The sequence below is a fragment of the Eumetopias jubatus genome, unplaced genomic scaffold, assembly GCF_037043125.1.
Source record: "Eumetopias jubatus isolate StellerSeaLion01/CBP00866 unplaced genomic scaffold, mEumJub1_p1.0 scaffold_8, whole genome shotgun sequence".
NCBI lineage: Eukaryota > Metazoa > Chordata > Mammalia > Carnivora > Otariidae > Eumetopias > Eumetopias jubatus.
In genome coordinates, this window is record NW_028274814.1 from 116830849 (window position 1) to 116843964 (window position 13116).

General features: G+C 37.8%; 1 protein-coding gene across 2 annotated transcripts in view; it reads right to left on the reverse strand.

Moving 5' to 3' along the window:
• FGD6 (FYVE, RhoGEF and PH domain containing 6) overlaps positions 1 to 13116 on the reverse strand; it is a 107748-nt gene continuing 94632 nt past the window's right edge. For both annotated transcript variants that reach the window (XM_028105386.2, XM_028105385.2), the window contains exons 15-21: positions 12115 to 12217; positions 11470 to 11616; positions 10556 to 10658; positions 8733 to 8860; positions 3169 to 3297; positions 2204 to 2352; positions 1 to 120 (exon numbers count right to left, since the gene is read on the reverse strand). In XM_028105386.2, the coding sequence (XP_027961187.1) occupies positions 84 to 120; positions 2204 to 2352; positions 3169 to 3297; positions 8733 to 8860; positions 10556 to 10658; positions 11470 to 11616; positions 12115 to 12217 (796 nt within the window). In that variant the 3' untranslated portion in view covers positions 1 to 83. The remainder of the gene's footprint in view (positions 121 to 2203; positions 2353 to 3168; positions 3298 to 8732; positions 8861 to 10555; positions 10659 to 11469; positions 11617 to 12114; positions 12218 to 13116) is intronic.

Genomic DNA, 13116 nt, shown 5'->3' on the forward strand with positions numbered 1-13116 from the left:
ATATAAAATTTTTGTACTGCAATTACTCCATTCTGATGAAATTCCACCCATTTGGAATCACAGAAGGGATGAAACCAATATCGCTACAATATTGTGCCTTCCTGAAATGCTTCTATCCACCTATTGGTAAGAGAAATTTGTTAGATTTGTAAAATGCAATCCTCCGATAGATGTTAAGACAATATAGATCACAGCTGTGTCTGTGGATCCAATCACCTAGCAGTATATTTAAGAAGTTTCCTATACCAAATTAGAATTCTGCGTATATGGAATTGTCCTTTATTTGGTAATATGGCCGAAAATTTGGACTGAAAAGTGTATCTTTTATGTCCATGAGGCTTGAAGAAGGGGCCATTTCATGTAAAAGCTCTATGAAGTCCTGATGATTCCATACGATTGGTTTGGGAAATGAATTACATTTGCCAAGGCTTTTATTTCAACCCCCTTTCTCCTTTCAGGAACACGAGCTTTGTCTCCGTCTCCTTCTCTCTTAACTCCCTGGGCATCCATAGTCCAGACCTGTTCTAATACTTCCAATGAAAGAGAATCTAACATCTGATCTACTTCAGTTGCTCAAAATTTTGCATGCAATATGAAGTGTATCCAAAAAAAAAAAAAAAGTGTCTCAGAGTTTCTAGAAGTCTTTCCAAAATTTGTTAGTCTCTAAGTTTTATCTGACAATACTCACAGCTGCAATTATTCAGAAGACACTTTTTGTACCTCCCTAGTACTGTAATTGCTTCCAAACTTACTATGAACATTTGAAATCACTCAATTTAATTAGTAAACATAGCCTACCACAGATATAGCTCAAATTTCAAGGATAGAATTTTCAAAACTTTAAATGCAAATGGCATAAGTTATAATAAAAGTCTTTTAAAAAGCTAAAAATTTCCATTAAAATTAATACATTTTAATGTTCTGTAATGTGTAAAACCACCTCCATATTGGTGACTTCAAAGAAACTTATAATTTAGCCTGTATTAATTCTAAATTACAAATAAGCAGATTTCCTTCACTCAGCTACATCCAATTGTATTGAAGGTTTTTCTACCTTTGTCAACTTAATGATATAAACAAAAGATGCATATTCAAAAGAAATAATTTTTATCAGTTTGGTGATGAATACAGATAAAAATCATGAGAAATGCAATTCCTAACAGAATATTAGAACAATTACTCTTTTATCCAAGGTAGTTTTTACAGAAAAAATAGTTAAGTGACATAATTTTAAATATTCTTCAGTTCACTTGAAAAAGAATTTTTTGGAGTAACACATATGCACTAGATATCCTAACATAGACTGAAAAAAAAATCTTACAGATTATCTGTCACATTGTACCTGATTAATATCCATGAACATATATAATTCTGGTACATTAATTCTAACTGCCTTAAGAAAAGACAAGCCTTGTTTACTTAAGGCATTCTTTTTTATATGCATGCGCATTTTAAGCCTATTGAGAAAACATGAGCACTAAGCTATTAGTGGAAACAAAAACGTGTAACTTGTGAGACCAAAATAAAAATCACAGGAAAGATCTGGTGGAAGGTAAACTGCACTATTTTGTTTACAAAGGACCTGAATTTCAGAGAGAGATGCTTTTCTATGTTAAACAACCCCATGATATCAAAATAAATATTCTTGTTGGAATTTTAAAGAAACTGTTTAAAAAACCCTTTTACCATCTAAAATGATATCCATTTCCTTCTACTCAGTTATTGGGAACAGCATGGGAGCCTCTTAATGTGTTTGACCCTTTCCCCAAAGAAGTAAGTTAGCAAGCAGCTGTTTAAAGTCCCACTGTTCCAAGGCACAATTGAATCACTGGATTGCCAAAGTCCTGGAATGTTTTAAGAGATGAGCCTTACCCTCATGGAAGGAGAGGTCAAATGCCTCAGCTTCCTTTCCTTTCAACAGAGCAGCTTCATGCTGCTTCCTCAGAGGTCATGTATAGACAAAATATTTTGGACAGGACTACCTATTTTCTTTTCCCCTCTGTCTCCTGAAAATATTCCAGATCCTCCTGCCTGTCCTTAAAACAGTCCTAAAGACTTTGAAAAATATGTGAAATCTAACTAATTTGGATCTCTGATTTAAATTCTTAATTGTCCCCACACACAAAAGTAGGTTATTTTAAAAATCAATCATGTAACCACTTGAAACTCATGTATAAAAGAAAAAGATGCCTAAATTACTTACTTCTGAGCTGAGTGAGCATCATCTGCTTTGAACACATAAAATAACATGTTTTTATGTAGTAACTGAAACACTCTAGACTCTGAATTCTCATCTTTGACTTGAGTGACAGTAAATCCTAGTAAAGGCTGACTCTCCAAAGCTGCCACGTCCTAATTTAAAAAGATACAAAGGGAGATGGGACTTTAAATTGATAACAAAATTCAGATTTGCAAACTCTTGAACTGTATAGCTATAATTTAATTTCATATAAACACATATATAAAACAATAATTGTTTTTCATTTTCATTTATTCAACAATATTAAGCTGACCCCTCCCCACCTACCTCATGAGTCAGACACTGCTAAACAGTTTTCAATGTATTCACGTCCACTGAGTATCATATATTTCCCTACAACCATGTGAGGTAGGTAATTATATTACTTTCATTTTATGGATGCAGGAAACAAGCTCAGAAATATAAGTGATTTACCCAGTCCCACTAAGGAAAAGCTTGGCTCCCAGAGCAGTGGTTTTTATAAGATGTTACTGGAACACAGGGTGATCAGATAGGAGAAAAGGGTAATACTAGAGCAAATAGCCAGGCATTGTTTATAACACAAAAAAAGTCTATTTTATCTAAGCTTGAGGCCTGATCAATACAATCTGGAGATAGTCAAGGGAGTGTCAACCAAGAGAGCTTCGCAGAAAGGTAAGAACCTTTGCCTTTAGTGAAGTTCTTAGTAGTCACATGACACCAAAAAAGTTACATTTTAATATTATGGAAAATTCCTAACATTTTTGAGTAAGAGCTCTAGGACACTGTTGACATTAAAAATCACAGCAACATCTCCCCCTCCAAAAGCAAAGCAAAACAAAAAATATACACAAAACAAGTAGATTAAACAGATAATGTAATTATTTCCATCCAATTGGCATTATAAAACCAGACCCCACAATCATTTATCTTTAGATTTCAGATCTTACCTCACTTGCAGCATATGTATACAGCACTTTATTTTTTATAACAAACCACAAGTGTTTCCAAGGTTTTTTATTGCCCTTTGATCTGTACAAGTAGCCACTCATCGAAGAATCTTCTGTGTTTGCTGATACCTACATAAGCAAACCCCATATATAGTTCAATGGTTTTCAAAGAAACAAAAGGTAAAGTAACAAAATTGCGTTTCATCACTGGTGCTGAAAGCAATAACCATAATGATATAATGTTTCAGAATGAAATTGTTTATTTTCAAAGTCTGCTACTGGACAAATCAAATACTGCCATTACCGGGGGCATAAAATACCCTTCCGTTTAGAAGCAATTCCAGCATTGGGGCACCTGAGTGGCTCAGTCAGTTAAAAGTCCAACTCTTGATTTCAGCTCAGGTCATATCTCAGGGTTGTGAGATCAAGCCGCACATCAGGCTCTGCACTGGGCGTGTAGCCTGCTTAAGATTCCCTGCCCTTCCCCACCACTTCTCAAAAAAAAAAAAAAAAAGCCATTCTAGCATTCTGTCTGGTTTAATTGAACTCGCATGTATGTATTTCTTTGTGGCGTCATCTGTGTTTTCTGGGTTGCCAGAAGAAGAAAAATAATTCTAAAGATCAGAAGTGCTTTTTGAAAGTTTCATTTTTGGGACTGTATATGTTGTTTACTGTTCTTTGAATTTTGCAATGTTAGGGAAAATTACTTAAACCTTTAACTCTGTTCCTGAAATCATTTTTTGGACTTATAAAAACTATTAACAGAGAGGTAAATGGAAAATTCGATTATTCATGGTGATTTTAAGGATTAGTTTCTGATCCCCAAATTTTGGTCTGAGAGAAGCTTATTTTGTTTCATAAAAGGATGAAAATGTCTTAATCTCTAGACAAAATGGTAGTAAGCTCTCAATGATCATAATCTGGCAGTTGAAACTTTTTTTAACCTAGAACAACAGAAATAAAAAGTCAAGTTTAGGAATTATGTTGTTAGAATGATGAACAGACTTTTTTTTTAAAGATTTATTTATTTTAGAGAAAGAGTGCTGAGTGGGCAAATGCACGTGGCGGGGTGGGGCAGAGGGAGAGGGAGAGAGAATCCTCAAGACTCCCTGCTGAGCAGAGAACCTGATGTGGGGCTGTATCCCAGGATCCTGAGATCATGACCTAAGCCAAAATCAAGAGTCAGCTGCTCAACCAACTGACCCACCCAGACACCCCTAGAATTGTGAACAGGGTTTTAAGGTGGTTCCCCATGATCCTTGCCTCTGATAATCACACTACTGTACAGTCTCCTCCCCCTTGTGTGTAGGGAGACTTGCTCTTAACCAATAGAATATGGGGAAGATGATGGCATGTCACTCCCATGATTATGTTACGTTCTGTAAAACTCCATATTGCTAGTAGATGTGACTTTCTCCCATGCTGGCTTTGAAGTAGTTGTCTTGGGAGGCTTGTGTGGCATGGAAATGAATTCTGCTAACCTGAGTGAGCTTGTAAGTAGACCCCTCCCTAGTTAGCCTTGTGATGAGAACTCAACATTGGCCAACGCCTTGACTGCAGTCCTGCAGAGATCCCAGCTAAGCTGTGCTTGGACTCCTGAGATAATAAATGTATGTTGTTTTAAGCCTCTAAGTTTGTGGTAATTCGTTATGTGGCAACACAAAAAGAAGTAGATTCTATGAATTTTAAAAGTCTACCTTTAATCATGTATTAATTGTATTAATTTCTTACAAATTTTATGAGAAGGATGATACATTATTGTCTAGTAGAAAATTTAACATCTAATGTTAAATGGGAAATATCTGTTAAGTGCAAGTAAATTTATATAAAGAAGTGACACCCTTATAGAAGACAGCCAGGTGATTTTTTAAATATTAGAATGTTTACATTCAAATGAGATTTTGCTTAAAATGTAGTTACATTGGGATACCACTATGTACTTATGTTACATGTTATTATCATTGATCAAAATATTTTGTATGCGCTTTTGGAATATTCTTAAATTAGTTGATAAACTGTAAAAGAATACAGTCACAATACTGGATAGTCATGCATGGTCCTCTATTATCGTACTTTCGAAAAGATTTTATTTACTGACTTATTTATAGAAAGCATGAGCAGGGGGAAGAGAGCAGGGAAAGGAAGAGAGAATCTCAGTGCAGAGCCAGACACGGGGCTTGATCCCATGACCTGGATATCATGATCTGAGCTGAAATTGAGTTGGATGCTTAAACTGACTGAGTCACCTGGTGCCCCTGTCCTCTATTATCCTTTTTTTTTTTTTAAGATTTTATTTATTTATTTGACGGAGAGAGAGAGCAGCAGGCATAGGGAAAGTGAGAAGCAGGCTCCCCACTGAGCAGGGAGCCCGACATGGGGCTCGATCCCAGGACCCTGGGATCATAACCTGAGCCACGCAGGTGCCCCTATTACCCTCTTAAAGATAAAATTGGTCTTAAGCAACTTAATCACATGAGTCACAAAACTTTCCTTCTAGTGATCTGATTATTTAAAATATAAATCAAGTCTAACGCAAGAGACACAGAGTGCCATTACTGAGGGTACTGAGGCTCTGAATGGAATTCTAAAAACGAGGAGTTTCTAAAAATGTATTGAACATTACTGGAATAAAAACACAACTTCCCAATTCCTCAAAAAGTTAAACATAGGGCGCCTGCGTGGCTCAGCCGGTTAAGCGTCTGCCTTCGGCTCAGGTCATGATCCCAGGGTCCTGGGATCGAGTCCCGCATCAGGCAGCCCGCTCAGCGGGGAGCCTGCTTCTCCCTCTCCCTCTGCCTGCCTCTCTGCCTACTTGTTCTCTCTCTCTCTATGTCAAATAAATAAATAAAATCTTAAAAAAAAAAAGTTAAACAAATTACCATATGACCAGGCAATTACACTCCTAGGTATATTATTAAGACAAATGTCCACATGGCAATATGTCCACACAATGTTTATAGCACTGCTATTCATAATAACTCAAAGGCAGAAATATCTCAGATGTCCATCAACAGATGAATGGAGAAATTGTGGTATATACATACAATGGAGTATTATTCACATATAAAAAGAAACAAAGTACCGATACATGCTATAACTTAGGTGAATCTCTAAAATACTATGAGAAGTGAAAATAGCCAGACAAAAGGTCATGTATTATATGATTCCTTTCATCTTTTTAAAGATTTTATTTATTTATAGAGAGAGAGTGCACAAGTGGGAGAGGGGAGGGACCGAGGGAAGGGAGAAGGAGACTCCACACTCAATGCTGGGCTTGATCCCAGGACCCTGAGATCATGACCTGAACCGAAGGTAGACGCTTAACCAACTCAGCCACCCAAGCGCCCTTGTATATATATTTTTAAAAGAAAACTCCACATCCAAGGTGGGGCTTGAACTTAGGACCCCGAGATCAAGAGTCACATGCTCCACCCACAGAGCTGGTTGGGCAGCCCTGAACTGTGTCCTTTAAATTGTTAATTATATGTGAATTCACTTCGATTACAAATAAAAAGACAAAAAACACAGCTTCCCAAGTAGAAAACTTTTACTTTTATGGCACGTAACCAGATAAATTATTTTTCCCAGTCTGCAAAGGAGAAAGCAGTGGTTCTCAAAATTTAGTATACATCTGAATCACAGAGAATGCTTGTTAAAGTTTCTGATTCTGTAGACCTTGGGTGGGGCCTAAGAATTTCCATTTCTGGTAAGTTCTCAGGTGATGCTGATGTGCTGCTTTGGAGGACACTTTGAGAGCCAGTGGAGTAAAGGAAGGAATGGCTGCAGTGGAAGGTCTGTTTGTGTGGTTGGGTAAAACATGTACAAAATGCAACTGGAGTCAGGCTGGGTCTAGTCTAGACTAGAAATAGTTTTGTAAAACTAGCACTGTGGAGTTTAGACTGACGAGGAGAACAAATTTAAGAATTATATTTATAAACTATGACATTAGCATGGAAAGGCGAACAATTATAGAAAACTGAAAACGACTTCCATTGGTTAAGAAAAGCTCTGAAAGTCACTTTAGATTCAGGAACTGAGTGATGGAAGAGACAGTTCAGAGTACTAAAGTGGCTTCACCACTTTAAGAAACCTGGCAATTAGGACTGTAAGTCCTCTCCTTAATATTTCATGAGGCTGGCTATGAATCATTTCTTAGTGTTTTAACTACCATGATGGAATACAGTCAACTTTACATAAAGAACACGATCTTGGTCAAATTTTTGGAGTTGTTTGCCTCCACTTTTCACGGTAGAACACCTCCAGAGTAACCAAGTAAGAACATTTAAAACTCTACTCTGCTGGCCACAAAACTGGTCACAGGTGGAAATAATTAATAAACTAATAAAAATGGAGGTGGCCCAGGGGCAGCGCCTGAGTGGCTCAGTCGTTAAGCGTCTGCCTTTGGCTCAGGTCATGATCCCAGGGTCCTGGGATCGAGCCGCACATGGGGCTCCTTGCTCAGCGGGGAGCCTGTTTCTCCCCTGCCTGTGCGTGCTCTCTCCATCTTCTCTCTGTGTGACAAATAAATAAATAAAATATATTTTTTTTATTAAAAAAAAAAAATGAAGGTGGCCCAGATAGGCAGTGCTATGTGTTACCTGACACTGGATGACTGAACACTTGAATTTGAAGAGATGGGATAGGGTACTGGTGATGCCTATGGACTAAGCCCTGGCAGTTCTAACTGTGCAGACTATCCTAACTTTTTAAATTTTTCTTGTAAGTTGAAAGGAAAGACAATTTACTATCAGTGCAGCTGTCTATAGCCAACCAATACTTACAAATAACAAACACTGCAGATTAGTAAATGATAATAAAGTACCCGAAATATTCTGTAGACTTCTTCCCTCTGGCATGGGGTCTCCTCAAAGTAATTTTTAAAAAATTCACATGTGTCGGGGCACCCGGGTGGCTCAGTTGTTAAGCATCTGCCTTTGGCTCAGGTCATGACCCCAGGGTCCTGGGATCCAGTCCCACATTGGGCTCCCTGCTCAGCGGGGAGCCTGCTTCTCCCTCTGCCTGCCGCCCCCCTGCTTGTGCTCTCAATCTCTCTCCCTCTCTCTCTGACAAATAAAAATCTTTTAAAACAAAAATCCCCATATATCTAAATTATCTTTTTTTTTTTAAAGATCTTATTTATTTATTTGAGAGAGAGAGAATGAGAGATAGCATGAGAGGGAAGAGGGTCAGAGGGAGAAGCAGACTCACTGCTGAGCAGGGAGCCCGATGTGGGACTCGATCCCAGGACTCCAGGATCATGACCTGAGCTGAAGGCAGTCGCTTAACCAACTGAGCCACCCAGGCGCCCTATCTAAATTATCTTTACTTGCTACCATTGCTATAAAATTCTCCAAACCTTTCAACAGCCATTTTCTGAATGACTTAGGTCATATGGGAGACCAAGGAAGAGAGTGAGGCATCAGCCACATCCAGCACCAGTATTAAAATGCATGTCTTAATAGTAGTGGGAAATGACCTCTTTCTTTATGGAAGAAAAACTGTGTATTAAATGGATATGAATAATTCAGCTTATATCAGGTTGCAAGTTTAATGGAAACACTTACTTCTTTGAGAGCAGCTGGAATTTTTTTCTGTTTCCTCCCTGATGGAATACTATGTAAGACTGATGATAAGGCACTTGAAGGCGATTTGTGATTTCCAGGAGATCCAATCTTAGGAGAATGCTGGTGATCTAAAACAAATCAGGTGCATTTATGTAGCCAGTGGTAGCATTTTGCAATTCAATTTAATTCAGATCAACAAACACTGCTGCATAAAATATCTATGGAAGGGATACTTGAGGAACTGATGACACAGAGACCTCCGGGGGAAAAAAAACGGATGGCCGGAAGCTGAGTGGGAGGAAGACTTTCCACAGTCTATGATTTTATGCTTTTTCAGTTGTAAACCATGAGAAAGGAGGACCCTTTTGTGCCTTTGGATTAATGAAACACGTTAATGTACTACCAATTTTAAATAAATTATATAAACTTCCCTCCTGACTTAAAAAAACCCACCAACAGCATCACTTAGTACCTAGATATATGACCAAATAGGAATATTATAATGAACCAAGTATTAGAAAAGGGACTCTAAGACAAGATCAGGAAACCATTAATTTTGAGTGCAGAGGTTCGGGGAAAGGTGGGGAGAGAGTAAGATATTTGAGTTGGCCATTAGGTATAACAGGAGTTTGCCAAGTCAAAAAGAGGAGGGTGAACACTCCACGAAGAGAAGTCAGCATAAGCAAAAGCAGAGGTATGAAATTAGATCATCTATTTGGAGAATAATAAGGTTGAGGGAAAAAGGCTGGTTCTAAGGAATGTGGACTGTTGTTTAAGCCGTGGGAAACCAAAGGTCTTTTAGGCTGGGAAATGACAGAAGCAGACTGAATTTAGAAGAAAAAAATCTGGCAGTAGAAAGGAGGAAGGATTTGCAGCAGAAAACCTGCTGGGAAGCTATGACAGTGGTCCAAGATGAAAGATAGGGCTGAGATGAAGAAATCAAGAGAAAGGTCTTCAAAGATAAATTAGTCAAGATTTACTGACGAAAACGGGTATGGGTGATTAGGGAAGAGGATTTTAAAAAATGAATGTTGAATATTTACAACCTACATGATACACCCACAGAACAAAGGGAGGAACAAAAAGGCCAGTGAAGGATTAGATAAATGTGTCTTCTTGGACAATTGTATGTACAGTTACTATTACTCTGTAAATATGTGGATTCTGAAATAGCATGCCATCCAGCTTGATTCACTGAGACATTCTCATTTGCTGATGGAAAGCTATTCTTCATGGAAATGAAGAACAACCTTTTTGAAATTTAGATCCTATATATAGGTTTCAGGAATTTAACTAAAACTCTCTTCCCAAAATATAGACCTGAGCAGTCCTGCTAGCTGCATTCATCTTAACTGTGGGGATGGATACCTGCAAATAATGAGCAGGCAGATATGATTTATCATTTTGTATTTGGTAAAAAGCTGAACATTTAGATATACCATAAAACCTCACCAATCAGTCCATGTGATTAGAAATGGGCTAACAAAGGGTCACCCAGTATATGTCCATAGAGACAGATCTATCCACAGATAGATAAAAATGATCCGTAAAGAGCACAGTTGTGAAACTAGAAACTTCAAAATTACTTGAAAGTTAAATTTCCCTTGTAACTGTTTTAAAGCATTTCACCCTGTAATTACATTTCTACAATTAGTATCCTACGAGTTAAGAAAGCTTAATTAAATTACGAAAGCAAAATTCTTAATATTTTGAGATGAGTATCACCAGTCATGTTGCTAATGCACCTACGATGATTCTTTTGGAAGGGTGTTTGAAAGCATCTGGGAATAAAGGAATTTGTTAAATCTTTACTTATATATTACCTAGTTTCTGCAGTTCTTGGAAACAGTGTTCACATACTCTTGCTGGTTGATTTTTCAGGTAATCTAAACCATATTTATTTGATGAACAAGCTTGGCATACAATCTGAAAACACATTGGAATTATTTTATTTAGAATAACCTTAGCATCAAACCATCGACTATGCTACAACAGATAATGCTATCTACCTAGAGTGTTTCAATACCTTTTCTCAGTCACTGACTCTTAACACCTCTGTGGAGGTCAGGCCTATGGTGAACTCCACATATCACCACCTGGAAGATGCAGAGGCCACACACTATGACCGAGTGCTAACTCCATAAAATAGAATACTAACAGCATTAACGTGTACAAAATGTTTAGAACAATGCGTGGCATGCACAAAGTCCTCTGTTAGCTGTATTTATCATCACCGACGTTGCCCGTCATCATTGCTAGGTAACCACGACCAGATCTACTGTGACTCTACGAAGTGTCTGGCCCTCTACTAAATGCTCCCTAAAGAGGCCCTGTTTAATCTTCCTGGTAACTCTCTGACATCAATGTTACCATGCTCATTTAACTAACGAGGTCACGAAGGCTTAGTAGACACCTCACTGGCGATAATTTCAACACTGAAAGTACTTCTATTAAATTCTTAGTATCTAGATAAGGGTAGTTTAAATTATTATCAGTAAATGTGGGAGTCTAGTTAATTGTGAATTTTTTTTCATGAAAATCATCTATTATTGACATTCTACAATAACCTTGGTAGGTAGGGGTAAGACGCCCTATGCCTAAATATTTAGAGAAAATATCATCCATGATTGGGTATCTTCCTTCCCCCTGCTGTGATTTACGGGAGGAAAGATGCTTCCTCACTATGTACAGCCTGGAGCTAACAATCACAATGGAGATGGGTGTGAACTTCTCCAACCTTCCCACAGGCCCGGCAGTGGTGTCTTCTCCAGGTGAGAGTAAATTCACTTGTGCAGATCATACACATTGTGGCTCTGGTGTCAGGGATCCAGATGGGAGCCTTTGATCCAAGAGGACTAACTTCCTCTTTATTTTCTGAGTCAGCCTGTGGAAGAACAACTTTTCATTACTTCCATGTACATGGAGTGCTACAGAATTTAGCCTTTTTTTCCCTTGGGGCAATGGCGGCTCACAATGCTGATGGTGTCATTAAGGACATGGGATGAATGATGGGCTATTATAGTTGTCAGGTTCTCAGGATATTAAGATTAGCAGTATCCTAATAATCCTTTGCTGCAAAATTAACTTAAAAAGATACCTGGGGTAGTGCCATGACAGCTTATTAGTTTCTTCCTTAAATTATGTTGTATTTCCCCAATTTTTTACAATGAAGTTTTACAACCAGAAAAAATATGAATATGCTGTATGTTATCACAGACTTGCAGTTAGACATTAATAGGATATTTAGCTCTGAAATTATACCCACACATGGATCTTTCTGTGAAACACATGTTGCTTTTTTAAACCCCTGGGAAAAGTTCTTTAGGGTAAAAACTGTTTGAAATGCACTGAGAAAAAAAAAACAAGAAGGAAAAGACAATACCTCATCAAGACTCCTACTAGGACAGAATGTGATTCTTTTTTTGGCATACTCTTCTATTGACCTGGAAATCGCTTCTAGCCATTCATCCCTTTCTGTGGCAGAACTGTTGGGGGCAAAAGAAGGTTCCATCAACCAGATGTCAGCTTTTATTCTTTGCCTTTTTCTTCCTTCTCTTCCTCCTGCCATGGCAACAGATGCCACCACCTTCCCCAACAATGCTAGTCACAGGCAGGAGCTCTGAGGTTCTTAAGCACAAATAATCAGAGCAGGCATTAAAGAACACATGGCATTTTAGCAAATACAATGGTTTTTTTCTTCCCCAAAGTATTGCTTTATACTTTTGAAGTCTCTTAAATGTGGAAGTTTTTTTGCTTGGTTTAAGAGCTAGTCAATTAATAATTATGGTTATTTACATAACCAGGGAGTTTCCTGAGATATAATCGTAGAATTTAAAAAATATTCCAAGGAATCAAGTTTCAAATCCAAATTTACAACATGGAATACTAATTCTTTTTAGGTTACTAAATATTACTAAAAATTTCTAGAAAGGGCACTGGAGTAAAGGAAACGTATATTTGGTACCACAGACAGATGTTTAGGGAGTGGGTAACAAGGGAAATCCCCTACCTACTCAGCCCATCCTGCTTTCTGTTCCTACCCTCAGGTCATAAGGAGCTACAGGGTTCAAATACAGACAGAGATGGGCCAAATAGGGGGAAAGCCTGCTCAGAAAAAGGCATTCTTGTTCTGCTTTATTGTAACCACACCTCCTCCCAAAAAAACTCTGGTGACTCCAAATCATTGCTGGTATCATCAGCACATTCAGTTTTGAATACTCAAGAGTGAGAGGCACATTTTAGGTTGTGTGTGTGTGTGTGTGTGTGTGTAGACAGAATTTAATAATCTCTCATAATAAAATAAAATCTATCATAATGGAATATGATTATGTAAGGAAATGTCTATTTGTTTTAGAAAGGCATCTGAAAATATGTCGGAGTAAAA